Raw genomic sequence first — 14,063 nt, forward strand, 5'->3', positions numbered from 1 at the left:
GTTTTGCTTTCTCCGGGACTTTCACGGCAGGGCCCGGGGAGGAGGCGGTGGGGTGGGACTCCAGGGCGGAGCTGGGGCACGGGGCGCCTCTCCCTGGCAGTGCGGGGCGCGGAGGCAGCTGCGCAAGGCCCGGCCTTGGCGCCGATCGAGGCGATGGCCACGCTGAAGCTGCTGATGGTTGGGGACAGCGCGGTGGGGAAGTCCAGGTGCGGACGCGCTCCGGGAGCGGCGGGGCCGGTTTCGGGGGTGGGGGTCCTGGGAGGCCGCTGGGCCTGTGCGGCCCGCTCACCCGTCTCTGCTTTTCCCGCAGTCTCTTGCTGAGATTCACCGATGACACGTTTGAGCCGCACTTGAACCCCACGATAGGTGAGTGCTGCGAGCTTCCCTGGCCGGGCTCCAGGGGATCTCGTAGTTCTCGTGCGCGAGCTCCAGGCCGCCCCAGGGGAGCCCCCCAAACCTGCAGCGTTACAGGGGGTAGGAGGTTGAAATAGGGCAGGTGTAAGAAGCCAGGGCCAGCGATGACACCGGCTGTAGGGATCCGGATTTGGGAGAGGGAGGAGGAAGAGCGCGGCCGAGGTCTCCTAAAGGGGATCGCGAGGCTTTCATAACTGGCTGTTATGACTCCACACGGCCTGTGTTTGTTCATGCATTTTCTCCGTGTGAGAGGCTGTGTGCGACCCCGTGCTGTGAAGGGACTGTACCTCTGCCGTGTCGCGAGGTACCAAATGTTGGCGAACTTCATAGCAACTAAACTAAACGCAGAGAAGCAGCCGCGTTAGTCTGTATTCGCAAAAAGAAAAGGAGGACTAGTGGCACCTTAGAGACTAACCAATTTAGTTAGTCTCTAAGGTGCCACTAGGACTCCTTTTCTTTAAACGCAGAGAATAGCAAAGCCTCTTGCTGTGTTTGTCCTGACATTGCTTCCCTCTCTTTTGCATACCAGGTGTTGATTTTAAAGTTAAGAAAATGGTGGTTGATGGCAATCCAGTGCAACTTGCAATATGGGTAAGTTTTGCCCAGGACGGATAAAGACAAAAAGCCTGCCCTTTTATATTACTAAAGTTTGCTGTACTTTAAAACAGTGTTTAGTAGTGAATGGGTATGCGGCAGATCTTTGCATACACAGTATCTTGAGTATTTAAGTACCATGGTCCTGCTACTGTAAAATTGTGTGAAGTGGGCAAGGCTCCTTTTTTGAAAAGCTTGTCACATTTCATCACTTTCATCCTGAGGTTTATTTCTACTGCATCATAAATTCCAAGGGCTCACTCCTGCCATTACATATGCAGCTGGGATTCACTTCAGGTGAACAGATAGCAAGTGATAAGGGGTGTGTGTGTGTGTGTGTGGAGGGGGTAATAGGTGCCTAAATAAGACAAAGCCTCAAATATCAGGACTGTCCCTATAAAATCGGGACATCTGGTCAGCTTAGCTTCACTAGTTCTCCTGGACTGCTCTGCTGTGCATTAATGGACTTGACAAGACACAGCCACACATGAAAGAGGAGGGTTGAGCCCCAGGTAGACAACCCTTGAACAGCCAAGACCTAATGGGGATGAAATGCCCAAAACAGCTACTGTATGGATTTGGCAGTATTATTTCTATTAGCTGTTTTGCATTGAACTCACGGAGCACCATGCTGAAAACAAACTCTAGACAGTTTTATTTCGACACTTGCCATGCACTGCCCCATTCCATCAATTAATGGGAAAGGGGAATTTAGTGTTGTAATCCCTGTTTAAGGCTAAAGACTTATTTTCAGAGGGTCTGAGCCTTCACCCACAACTGTTGGCTTCAGTGGAGGAATTCAGAACCTCTGAAAATTAGGACACCAGACTGCAACTGCATGGGAAGTATAATTATAATATTTTTAAAGCTTCCTCTCCACACCCACATCCACAGTACTTGGTGCTCAGTGCAACAGAATGATCATGTTCTAAAATACCCCAAATAAAAATCTATTTAAAAATGTCCCACTTAAAATTAAAAGAAAAACTTGAAACTTTCTCGCTCTCCCAAAAATATATTTATACATGATGCCTATTATTCTCCTCTCTGTTTGCTTTCCACCCCTCTCCTCTCTCAGATCCTCAGCTTTTCTTGTTTAAGTGAGGTGAGGGAGACTGAAATTAAACTCAGGAGGAGAAAGCTCCATACACATGAGAGCACAATTGTCTGTCAGCCTCAGATCTAAAAGGTGGATTGTGGGGGGGTAGATGCTCGTATGCATGAGACCTCGTATACATTATCTTGGACCAATACTATTAAGGCTTTAAAATAAAAACAAAACAAAAAATGCTATCATAGGTAACCTGCCAATTTGCATAATTTACACTGATTGTATATAAAGCAGGAGTAATACAATCATGGTTGTTCAAACCAGGGAGGAAATATGCTTCTTGCATTCTGAACAAGTCGCAAGCAAAGAAGCAGCTCTGCCAAGAGGGAATTCAAATAACCAAGCCTCAGTCACAAGGCTGTGTCTTGCTGTTCTGAGCTCAAAATCAAGGGCAGAGTCTGTGCAAATTGTGCTACTGAAAAAGATACCTTTGCAGCAGTATGTTAACAGCATCAGGAGAAATCACTCATTACTGACGTGAAGCTGTATTATATAAAAGAAAATCCATAAACAAGCCGCCAACCCACAGAAAGATATGCAGTCCATTTTTGTTTAAGGTTTATGCCAGTTTACTGTGTACTGTGCATAGGTACTCTGATGACTGGTGCTCTGTAAAAATTAAAAATCATAGATAAGGTTGAAAATAATAAATTTGTTTTTCCGGCTGTTCTGGAATTAGTATTTGGAAAACAAATAAGATTTCAAAAGCTTGGTGGGGAAACTGGTCATCTCTAGAATATCAAACAGACTTGGAACATAGCACTTGCCCTGCATTCTGTGTACTTTACAATTTCATAAAGGCTCAGCAGGGAATGTTCTGAAATTCACTGTGGCTATATGTGATCTGCCTTAGCATGCCAGATGTTAAAGCAGAGCTGCTGATTTCTAAGAACATCACTTTTGTGTAGTGGCTTTAAAATCTTTCCTCTTCTTTTCCATTAGTCAGGTATCCAGGAGAAATTTTTAAGTGTTTATTTTACTAAGATTGCATCAGACACTGCAGGATTTTCATTATTATTAAAACTGAGGATAACATTTAGAAGCCATTTCTTTTTTGTTCTTTCATATTGACAGTTGCATTGGTACAAAGGAGTGCTCTGCTGTTGTATCCTTTTGTACTTGGAGGTTTAAGGGTGTAATAACAAATTGCTTAATAAAAACAGGTCAGCCCTTGTAAGTGAATACCATGCCAAACCTATGATTGAATATTTGCTTAAAAAAGTAGAGAAATTACATGATGGTGTAGATGTCCAGCATGTCTAGGTATTGTAATCCTTACATATATTTAAATAGAAATTTCTGAAGCAGACTCATAGACTTTCAGGCCAGAAGGGACCATCGTGATCATCTAGTGTGACCTCATTGCAGGCCACAGAACGTCACCCACCCACTCCTATAATGAACCCATAATCTCTGGCTGAGTTACTGAAGTCCTCAAAAAAAGAAAAGGAGTACTTGTGGCACCTTAGAGACTAACCAATTTATTTGAGCATAAGGTTTCGTGAGCTACAGCTCACTTCATCGGATGCATCCGATGAAGTGAGCTGTAGCGCACAAAACCTTATGCTCAAATAAATTGGTTAGTCTCTAAGGTGCCACAAGTACTCCTTTTCTTTTTGCGAATACAGACTAACACGGCTGTTACTCTGAAACCTGAAGTCCTCAAAACATGATTTAAAGACTTCAGGTTACAGAGAAATCCACCATTTACACTAGTTCAAACCAGCAAGGACCTGTTCCTCATGCTGCAGAAGGTGAACCCCTGCCCCCCTCCCCCGAGTCTCTGCCAACCTGGCCCTGGGGGAAAATTCCTTCCTGACCCCAAATATGGTGATGAGTTAGACCCTGAGCATGTGGAGAAAATCCACTAGCCAGACATCTGGGAAAGAATTCTCTGTCATAACTAAGAGAGCTTCCCAACTAGTGTCCCATCACGGGCCGTTGGAGACATTTGCTACTTGCCGTCGCAGATTGACTATATGCCATTGTAGGCAGTTGCATCACACCATCCCCTTCCTAAACTTTACAGGCTCAGTCTTGAAGCCGGTTAGATTTTTTGCCCCCATTACTCCCCTTGGATGGCTGTTCCAGAACTTCACTTTCACTCTTCTGATGATTAGAAACCTTTGCCTAATTTCAAGTCTTAAATTTATTGATGGCCAGTTTATATCCATTTGTTCTTGTGTCAACACTGGCACTTAACTTAAATAAAAGAAATCATGGGTAAAATTTCATATTCCTTTGCCCCTTTATAGTCCTTTCTGTGCGGGTTTGGATTTCATAATGCACTCTGGAGATGTTTGAAGTCTTTCTGGAGGGAAATATAGGGTATTGCACTAATAATTGAATTGACCTGTGAATAACTTTTAATCTCATTTCTCATCTGCTTGGGATCCTGCTAGCCTCAAAATGTTTTACACATACCGGGCCCTCTTCTTCTACTGCAGGATAAGCCAATGGGAGAATCAAACCCAGTGTCTGCTCCTCCTGCCTGCAGTGTAGTGTCTTGCACTGGATGAATATTTATTCCCATTTCCTCACCTCTTCCACTTCCAACCCTGCTCATTGTATATATAGTATTGTTTTGCTTGCAGTATTATTCCCTTATTTATTTTTAAATGGCCTTCCAGATCTGAGTCCCATTAGCTTTTCTCACCTCTTTACTCCTGTTCAGAGCCTGACATCCTCTTTAACTTTAAACTTCAATTATAACCTCTCTTTTTTCATGGTTTTTCTTTTCATCTCATCACTTTTCCAAATATTTGTTGCCTGTTTCCCTGACTCTACATCTCCTATGCTTTATGTATACTAATCACAGGATTCCAGGTCAAAGCAGCGTTAACTTTTTTTGTTTATGCCACATATTGCAAATTACCCTTTAGTTCTAAATCTTTTTGGTTTTTCCTCTGTAGGATACAGCGGGACAGGAACGGTTTAGGACACTGACTCCCAGTTATTACCGAGGAGCTCAAGCTGTTATTTTAGGTAGGAGGAATATGATTAGCACAACTGTGAAATCATTATCACTAACTAAATTTTAATACCTCTTTACCAAAAGCAGTGGTATTCACTTAAAAGGCAAGAGGAGCAATTAACATGGTTTTAACAATATGCCTGCTCCACTAGGCTGAGTTTTGGCTCCTAACCTTTATCAGCAGGAAATGATGAGTCTTCAGAACATTTTATATTAAAAAGCTGTAGACTTTATATTACAGACAGCTCAACCATTGAGTAGATGCATTCTCAGCTTTACAGTAATTTCTGTTTGGAGTATTTCTGGTTACAAAGCAAATTGTTTTTCAAGTCTGCTTTTCCTGAGACATTTTTATTTCCCTCTTCAGAAACAATATCAAATGTGCCTGGTGAAAAGCACAAATAACTTATGGCAGGTCCCATTCTTTGTGATCACATGAGTTGAAAAAATCTGATTCCTATTGTCAAGTGATTATGAAAGCTGAATAACCTGCTATACAGAATATACATTCCTTCTGTGGTACAGTCTGCCGCTCTATTCAACTAATTAGTGATAAGTAAGCACAGTTGTGGAGTTACCAATAACCAGAAGTCTCTTTTTAAAAGAGTACTGAAAATTCCAAATGTCTGTTGCTAACCCACACATGAACACACTCCACTGCCCCCTTAAATACATAACTTTCTATTTTAAAATGTCCTGCAGTTCCACTGTCAGCTCTTGAATTCAAGGCCAGTAACAGCATAAAGCCCCAGCTGTTAGGTTGGGTTCCCCAACCTTAAATATTACAGGAACAGGTGTTTGTTTCCTATCATCACTATACTTACTCTGAGTCATCAGGGATTAGAATTGCCATTCCTACTGTCCGAGAGATCACATCTACTACTCCTACAATTATCTGAAAGTAATCTCAAATGAATAAAGACATCAGAAATGAGTGCAGCACTAATGCAGTAAAAATAGCCCAGGAATCTGCAGTTGACCATGTCCCTTTCTTTTGTTGCTAGTGTATGATGTCACGAGAAAAGACACTTTCACAAAACTAATGACCTGGCTGAACGAGCTGGAAACGTATGCTACGCGGCGCAACATTGTAAAAATGTTAGTTGGCAATAAAATTGACAAGGTCAGTTTAGAGCTGTGTCATCTTATGCTCATACACTTGGTTCTCATTCCTGGTCAGTAGGTGTTTCCTGTGCACCAGGAGGCTCACAGCCCTGCATGCAGCATACCTGGTCTGTGCCGCTTTGACTGAAAAACCTGAAATGGGGCAGGCTGGAGATCTCCTTTCCTTGCTGCCTCCTCTTAGAGGCAGAAGGTTGTTTGGGAATTTTGTGCAAACTGTCCCGGAGTGGTGACATGATCTAAATCAGGTGAGCTGTTGTAAAACAAGATTAAGAATGGAAAGAGCAAATAATATTTAATGAAAAGAAACTACACTGGAACTCTTCCTGAGCATCTCTAGTGAAGTGCCATCCGAGTTACAAGACCCCACCCTCTCTCCCCTGCTGTCCCTTCCTCCTGACTCTTTGGCCAAGCGGTATGTCTTAGACTCAGCCTCTGGGTCTCCCTGTAGGTGTTACCTCTGGGTTTCAGATCTGCTGTCATTCTCCCTCCTCGTCTGACTCATAGCACTGTTAAACTGTTTAGTTTTCTTCAATGGGCCTCATTTCCCATCTTAACTACTGCAGCCTCCTTGTCGCTCGCCTCCCTAACACACACCTCACCCCCTCCAATTTATTCAGAAGGCAGTGACTAGAATCGTCTTTCTTGCTCATCGCTCTGACAGCATCACTCTCTCTGAATGCCTCCACTGACTCGCTCTGTATCATCACACTGAGTTCAAGCTTCTTGTGCTTGCCTTCAAGGCCCTTTACAGTTCTGCTCCTTCCTCCTTGTCCACTCTTGGCATGTTATCTCCTGAAGACGCTTCCAGCCTTGTCCACCCGTTTGTCAGCCTCACACACTAACATCTCCACTCTTTCTCCTACACTGGTCTTTATGAACAACTCCTCCTTTAGTCTCACAATCCAGTCAGTGATTTAACCGCTCTGCAGGTGAAAACTTGGTGTCTGAATCTGTGTTTCCTCTGTGAGTCAAATATTTCTTTAGTCACTTTTCAACTAACTAAAACTTTTGTGAATCTCACCCTGTTCTTCAGAATCAATCAGAGGTAACAGACAAAGGTCAGTTGACTCAAAATTCTGTATCTGCCCAGTTATTACCTGCCTGATTTTTACCATCTTTTAGACCCTTTAATTTTTTCTGTAGCTATTCTGAAATGCTGTAGTGGATCCAGGGATCTTTCCACGGTTATACTGCTCTTAGTACCAATACAATTGTGATATTTTTAAACCAGTGTTACAGTGGTTGTAAAGCCTAATGGAACCGTTCAGTCATTTATGATCACCGTATAGACTTATGGATTTGCAGCAACAATTCGATGTGTCTGGAGGAGTTTTAGAAAATATGCCCACAATGACACTTTTCCTTGGAGTTCCCAAGGTCTGGCAAGTATAGCATATTTTACTTTTATTCTTTTCTTTTCTCTGCAGCCAGATCGTGAGATAAACAAAACGGAGGGACTCCAGTTCGCTAGGAAACACTCAATGCTCTTTATAGGTATGCAGTTCTTTGCCAATAAAGATATACAAATAGGATAGTTATTTTGTTGCAGCTGAGCATGAATGAACAGAATGCAGCTCTCCTCCAGGCCATTATTCTTTGTTACTCTTGGGCTATTGCAGCTACAGATGGCTGAAAGCAGTGAGTACCTTTCAGATTCACCTTTCGTTAAATTAACATGACTCCTTTACTGCCTTGGTGTCCTATGTGTGCACAGAGAACCTTATTTTCTGAGGTGCTGCATATTTACCTGACCTGGAGTTTTGGGTGCTCAGTACCCTGAAAGTTAGGCCCATAATGTGTACCTAACAGATTGGCACCAGTCTAACCCTTATCTTGCAGACATTAATAATTTCAATTGAAAATAAGATTAGTGTCATTGACTGGGAGCCACATTTAAATCTGTGACTTAAAAGTAAGATGTGTTGTATTGTGTTCCCAAACCCCAGAGCCTTACTCTGCTCAGACTGGAATCTTTATCTGGGGCTGATACCCAGAATTTTGACCAGTTCCTATTTTCCAACTTTGAGTTTTTTGTACAGTTATGGAGGTGAATTTATAGCCAATTGTAGAATGCAGTCTGTCTTGGGGAGATGGTATCATGGTGAAGATGAGCAAAGATGCAATGAAATGAGAACCTACAAGTGGTGAAGCCTCTTGAAATGTAGGGTTGGAAGGACCTAAAGGGGTCATCTAGTCCATTGCCCCACAGTAAGGCAGAATTAACTATGAAGCAGAACGAATGAGTATAGGGAGAACTTTACATTCTAGAGCCATCTTTTTCTAAAAATATATGTGCAGGATCGATCACAACCTGAGGAGAAGTTTCAATTTAAAAATGCAAAAAGGAAGGGGAAACAATGGAGTTCCCTTTAGAGGAAATTAGACTCTTCAGGCTGCTGTGGGATGATTTGTCAGTAAACTCGAGCTCTGAGGAGGAAAAAAGTTCAGCTGCAAATAACAAAATAGCATCCCTTCCCCTCCAAAGATAATTGTTTTATAAAGCGGAAAATTCTGTGCAAAAAAAAGGAATTATTGGTTTTACCCTCTTTCTAGAGACCAGTGCTAAAACACGGGATGGAGTACAATGTGCCTTTGAGGAAGTGGTCATAAAGATCTTACAGACTCCAGGACTTTGGGATACAGACAAACAAAAGTGCGGAGTCCAGTTGGAGACTGCAGCACACACAGAGGAAGACTTTTGTGGTGGATACTGTACACTTACTTAAATTCACAGATGCCTGTTCCATCCAACCAGCTGGACTTTCAGGCATGTTGCTAAGGGCTTCCAAAGACACAAATCAACTTCCATTCTGGACACGTGTGATTTATGCTATGGGACCAACTCAGATGGGTTAGCTGCATACATTTGAGTTCGTTTCAACACACCTGCCTGGTTTTAAAATAATAGATTTGATGGTTACTATATTGTCAAAAATGGAATGGATATTTATTTGCATGAATCATGGTGCCTCTTGCTCCGACATTCTTTGCTCAAAAACAGTTGTTATGCTTTTGTACTCTTCTTACCCTCTTATCTTCCCCTGTGTGTGACATACAATTTGATACTGAAATTTTGAACTTGCACTAAAATAAGACTATAGTGTCAGATAGCAGCAGAGTGTTATTCATCAGAGGGCTAATACTAGAGCCAAGCTGTCCAACCCACAGTCTTTATTGAAAAGCTTTCAATCGCTACAGTAAGCGTGCGAGGTCCTCAGGCAGCCACGTTCCCTTGAAGTGTTGAAAAGACACTTCCCATGCTACAATCTGGGATAATCACTGATTCTGCCTCCCTGGTTCAGGTGCTTTTATGTGCTGGGACTTCCTCCGAGACCTTTTCCACTGGGCTTATCCAGAACATTTCATCCAGTTCTCTCAGATCCAAAAACTCAGTTCAACTCCAGCTCATCATTCAAGTTATTTCATTAGGCATGGAACAGTTCTATTGCCCACACTAGCCAGGCCTAGACGCCGGTGGTTTAGATACAGGGTGACATCACAATTGCAAATCATATCACACACTACACATTTTTCTAGCTACTAACATCTATACTTTTTAAATGTAATTGGTTTGGACATCATATGGATCACGTAAGGACCAGTTGCTTTGCAGATTGTGTAGGGCCCAATCACTTATGTCCTCACCTTAGCTACATTTTAAGCTTATCAGTTCAAAGTATTCCCACTTACCTCAGCTCATCCCAAAACACTATCTCCAGAAGTCAGCCTGTCATACCCTTGTTTTACAGTTTAACCTTGCACTAAAATTGAGCTATATGCAAGTTTACTCATGACCAGCAAGATATAGGCCTACACTATGTAGTATATGTTGCTGCTAACCATTCCCAAGTCGGATGTAATCTAGCTGCCTATCCAAAATACTCTGGGTGAGGACAGTCATCATTTCAGTGTCATACTCTTGAAGAGGTAGCCTTTTTCCACTAACTTCTCCTTTGCAAACCCAGGAGTTTACATGCAGCTCTGTGTAGATTTACTCCTCACTGCTTCTTACATAATTTCTACCACCAGCTAGGATCAGTGACTATTAAAACTGTATTGGTTTAGGCTCTAATTCCACAAGCCACTTCTACAGTGCGGATCCCCACTGCAATTAACAGGGCTGTGTGTGGGCACAGTGGTCTGCCTGGGTGGAGCACCTTACAGGATCAGGAATGTAGTCAGTCTCCCTTCAAACTGTAAATGTGATTAATACAAAATCTGGTTTAAAGCTATGTGACAGCAAGTGAGGTTCTACAGGATTTTCCACTGAAAACGAGATCCTTCTGTCCATTTTCTTACAATTTCCATAGTGGAGTTCTGGTAATTAGTTGCCACTTACCTTTATTATTTCCCATTACACTGAATCATTTCTCTTGATATAAGAGTTTGAGTTATGGATGCAGCTGTGGCTCTTCTAAAAACTTTGAAATTGCTGGGCCAGATTCTGACCCCAGGTATGTTGCCTTCTGTAGAATTACTGCCAGGTTTCATCAGCAACTGAGACAAGAACCTGGCTGGTGGTTTCAACAGCCAAGCTCAGCCAGCAGAAGAGATCACTGTGACAGCAATAAATAAGTTAGATGCAGCAGGTTTTGCAAGAAGGTCCTCATGATTTGGGCTGATTTACAGAGGACCATGTGCACTGTGGGAACTCTCTTTTTATGGTTCTCTTTAGCTAAGCTACAAATGAATATCCAAAGGCTTCACGCTAATTATGGTGTTTAAATTAGTCTCAAAAGTCTCTTATCCTGCTCTACCTAGCATGTGAGTGGAAGAGGGTGACCACTAGCGTGACACTCAGGAAAGTTAAGACAAATCAATTAAAGCAGTGAAGTCAGCATGCCTAAATTAAAACACATTCCATCCCTGTGTGGATGCTCTCATTCAGAAGTAAAGTTGCCTTAGTTCACTGTAGCTTATTTCTCCTTGTCCCATGCAGACAAGCCCTAACATTCATCCCTTGAATAATATAAAGGTCCGAAGCTTCTGTTGAATGAATAAGAAGAGAACAAAAGGGAATTTAAGGGTGAGAGTAGGTGGTGGGGGATTGGCTGGGATCAGGAGGAAATCTGAATTCATGGAATCAGAAATAGAAGAGACTGAGAAGGGCATCTTAGAGTTGCAACTATAATACTTACCATAGAATCATAGAATATCAGGGTTGGAAGGGACCTCAGGGGGTCATCTAGTCTGATCCCCTGCTCAAAACAGGACCATTCCCCAATTTTTGCCCCAGATCCCTAAATGGCCCCCTCAAGGATTGAACTCACAACCCTGGGTTTAGCCGGCCAATGCTCAAACCACTGAGCTATCCCTCCCCCCAACCTTATACGTAAGGTTGGCTTACCTTTCAGCCCTTAAAAATTACAGGCAGTTTTCCCTATGTGCATAGCTGTTTCTGAACTACTAGCACAAGTTCCAGAACTGCAGTGTGCATGGGTGAGAGAGCATGTGTGTGCACGCAGCACGTGTACAGTCATTGCTGCGTGCAGCAGCCACTGCTGTGCAGCTGCTTCCATTCTGTGACTGTACTGCTGCCATGCCTAGATACTGTGCTAATTGGTGCTATGTGAATACCATAGATACAATAATTGGAGTCTACCACCCTCTCAGTAGGAGTTTGCTACTCATCAGCTACTGGACTAAATGTAACAAACTGCCTCTCCTACCTTACAAACAAGTAATATGCCCCAGCCTCCTTGTCTGTAATACTGAACATCATTTCACAGTATTTGTATCTTCTCTCTCCATCTGTCGGCATGGGCTCTAAGCTCTGTGGTAGCTATATGGATGTAAACTATTTAAAATATGCTGTTACTTTAAAATAATGGCTGTTTAATAGCTCCCTCCTGTTGTAGTCTACTTTTGCACTTTAATTAATTGCACTGACAAGATCCTGCTACTCCACCCCCCACATACGGGTAAGTAGTATCAATAACTAAGCAGTGTGTAGGTCTCTAGCTACACACTCTCATTAGCAACAATGAGATTAGACCACCCACATGCAGACATTTAAGAATGTACCCTGCCATGAAAAATGCACACCTTTATGTGCATGGAATATTACTGTAATAGAAAATAGTTTAATTGGTCTTTTTAATACAGTATTTTTAGAGTTTCAAATGGACACTCATATCAAACATGACCCCATCTTAGGTTTGATAAAATTAAACTTTTAAAAAACTGAAACATCATAGAAATGTCTCCATGAATGTTATGCATTCCAGTGGAAACAGCTTAGTTAAAAAAAAAAAAAAAGTTGTTTGCTTTTCAACTATTTTATCTTTGAACTAGTGCAAGAAAACCTAAAAATGAAATTGTCTAGAAGCCAACTATAAAGAAAAACAAAAGTCTTCAAGATGAGAGGTGCAAACAGTGCCCAAACAGCATAAACAGGAAACATCAGATAATTAAAACTGGAAGAATTTTAAAATTCGAACTGTTGTATGTGACATCTGAAGAAAATAATAATAAAAATCCCCTACTGAGTCTCACTATTAAAGGACACTGTCAAGTTAGAAATAATTATTGAATTTTAACTTTTAGTGTATAATAAAGCATTTGATGGTAATACCTATCAAGTCCATAAAAATAAATCGCACGTTTTCTTTCTTAATATGGTTGTGTGTCGTGTATTAGTGTAATAAAACAAATGTAATATAAAATTATTTATTTATAAATATAAACATTCTGCTACTTGCCAGATTTGTCCTACCTTATTTTGAAGCAGTTATGGGCCTGATTCTGTACTGTCTTGTTCCTTGTAGAGTCATTTTCATTTGTGTAAAATGGGTGTGTAAAACTGCCACTGGTGTAAGTGAGTGGATAGTTCTGATTTGCCTAAGTAAATGATGGTGTCAGGTGCAAAGCAGTTGGAGAATCAGCCCTTGCATGTTTTCCTATACTGAAATCTGAGTCTGAAGAACATGCTACAAAGTCAGGGGGCACTTGATGAGCTCAATCAAACACAGACCAATGAGAAAATGTTTAAATCCTAAAGCAGCTTTTAAATATTCTTAGCAACAGCTGTAGAACCATGGCCTCTTAGAAAACCAGCCTGAAGAATAACATCTCACTTCACCTTACTGGCTGCAATGTATAAAATGTGACTATTGGAAAGATGGTGATTCAAGTCAATTCATCACAAAGTAAAAGAGAATGGTGGTTTGCTGGTGTGCCCCACCACATATTCACATGCACAGTGTGTTACATCTCACAAAAGGGACAGCTGTTTCAGCCCTCAGCAGTTGGTTTGCAGAATGTAAATGTTACATAATTCAGTCCTGTTCATATCTACTGTATATCACCACAAACAGGGAGTCCATACAGAGGCAGAGAAACTGAGACGGAGCCCTGTATGTGAGCTAATGAAGCAAGGAGGTTGAGTGGGTAAGCTCAGATGGGTATTTTGCAGGACTCTGGAGGAAGAACTGAGATATCAGAAGAGTGATACATCTGAAAATTGTCTGGAACATGCATATGGTGTTATGATGCAGCAGGCAGGAGAGCCCTTAATATGGGATGGGTGAGTGAGCAGAAGCTGAGAAGTAGGATGGGTCCAGATCTAATGCATCCAAGGATGCTGAGGGAGTTGGCTGATGTGACTGCAGAGTCATTGGCCATTATCTTTGAAAATGTATGGCGATCGAGGGAGGTCCCGGACGATTGAAAAAAGGCAAATATAGCGTCCATGTTTTTAAAAGGGAAGAAAGAGAACCTGGAGAACTACAGACCTTTCAGCCTCACTTCAGTCCCCGGCAAAATCATGGAGCAGGTCCTCAAGGAATCCATTTTGAAGCACTTGGAGGAGAGGAAGGTGATCAGGAACAGTCAACATGGATTCAC

At 42.0% G+C, this 14,063-nt stretch overlaps 1 protein-coding gene across 1 annotated transcript; it reads left to right on the plus strand.

Moving 5' to 3' along the window:
- Positions 1-55: 55 nt before the first annotated feature.
- LOC141978465 (ras-related protein Rab-18-B-like) lies at positions 56-12,488 on the plus strand. The gene is made up of 7 exons (XM_074940602.1): positions 56-206; positions 311-366; positions 944-1,005; positions 5,032-5,104; positions 6,098-6,216; positions 7,646-7,712; positions 8,772-12,488. Exons 1-7 carry the CDS (start codon positions 154-156, stop codon positions 8,942-8,944), a joined length of 603 nt encoding a protein of 200 aa, XP_074796703.1. The 5' UTR covers positions 56-153; the 3' UTR covers positions 8,945-12,488.
- The last annotated feature ends 1,575 nt before the right edge of the window (positions 12,489-14,063 follow it).

Source organism: Natator depressus, chromosome 27, assembly GCF_965152275.1.
Source record: "Natator depressus isolate rNatDep1 chromosome 27, rNatDep2.hap1, whole genome shotgun sequence".
NCBI lineage: Eukaryota > Metazoa > Chordata > Testudines > Cheloniidae > Natator > Natator depressus.

What these genes read in the sequence shown, in the direction of transcription:
- LOC141978465 (XM_074940602.1), top strand. Translation starts at nt 154, where the DNA reads ATGGCCACGCTGAAGCTGCTGATGGTTGGGGACAGCGCGGTGGGGAAG. An exon ending in GCACTTGAACCCCACGATAG is followed by an intron (nt 367 to 943) that starts GTGAGTGCTGCG and finishes TTTGCATACCAG; the next exon opens with GTGTTGATTTTAAAGTTAAG. An exon ending in CAGTGCAACTTGCAATATGG is followed by an intron (nt 1,006 to 5,031) that starts GTAAGTTTTGCC and finishes TTTCCTCTGTAG; the next exon opens with GATACAGCGGGACAGGAACG.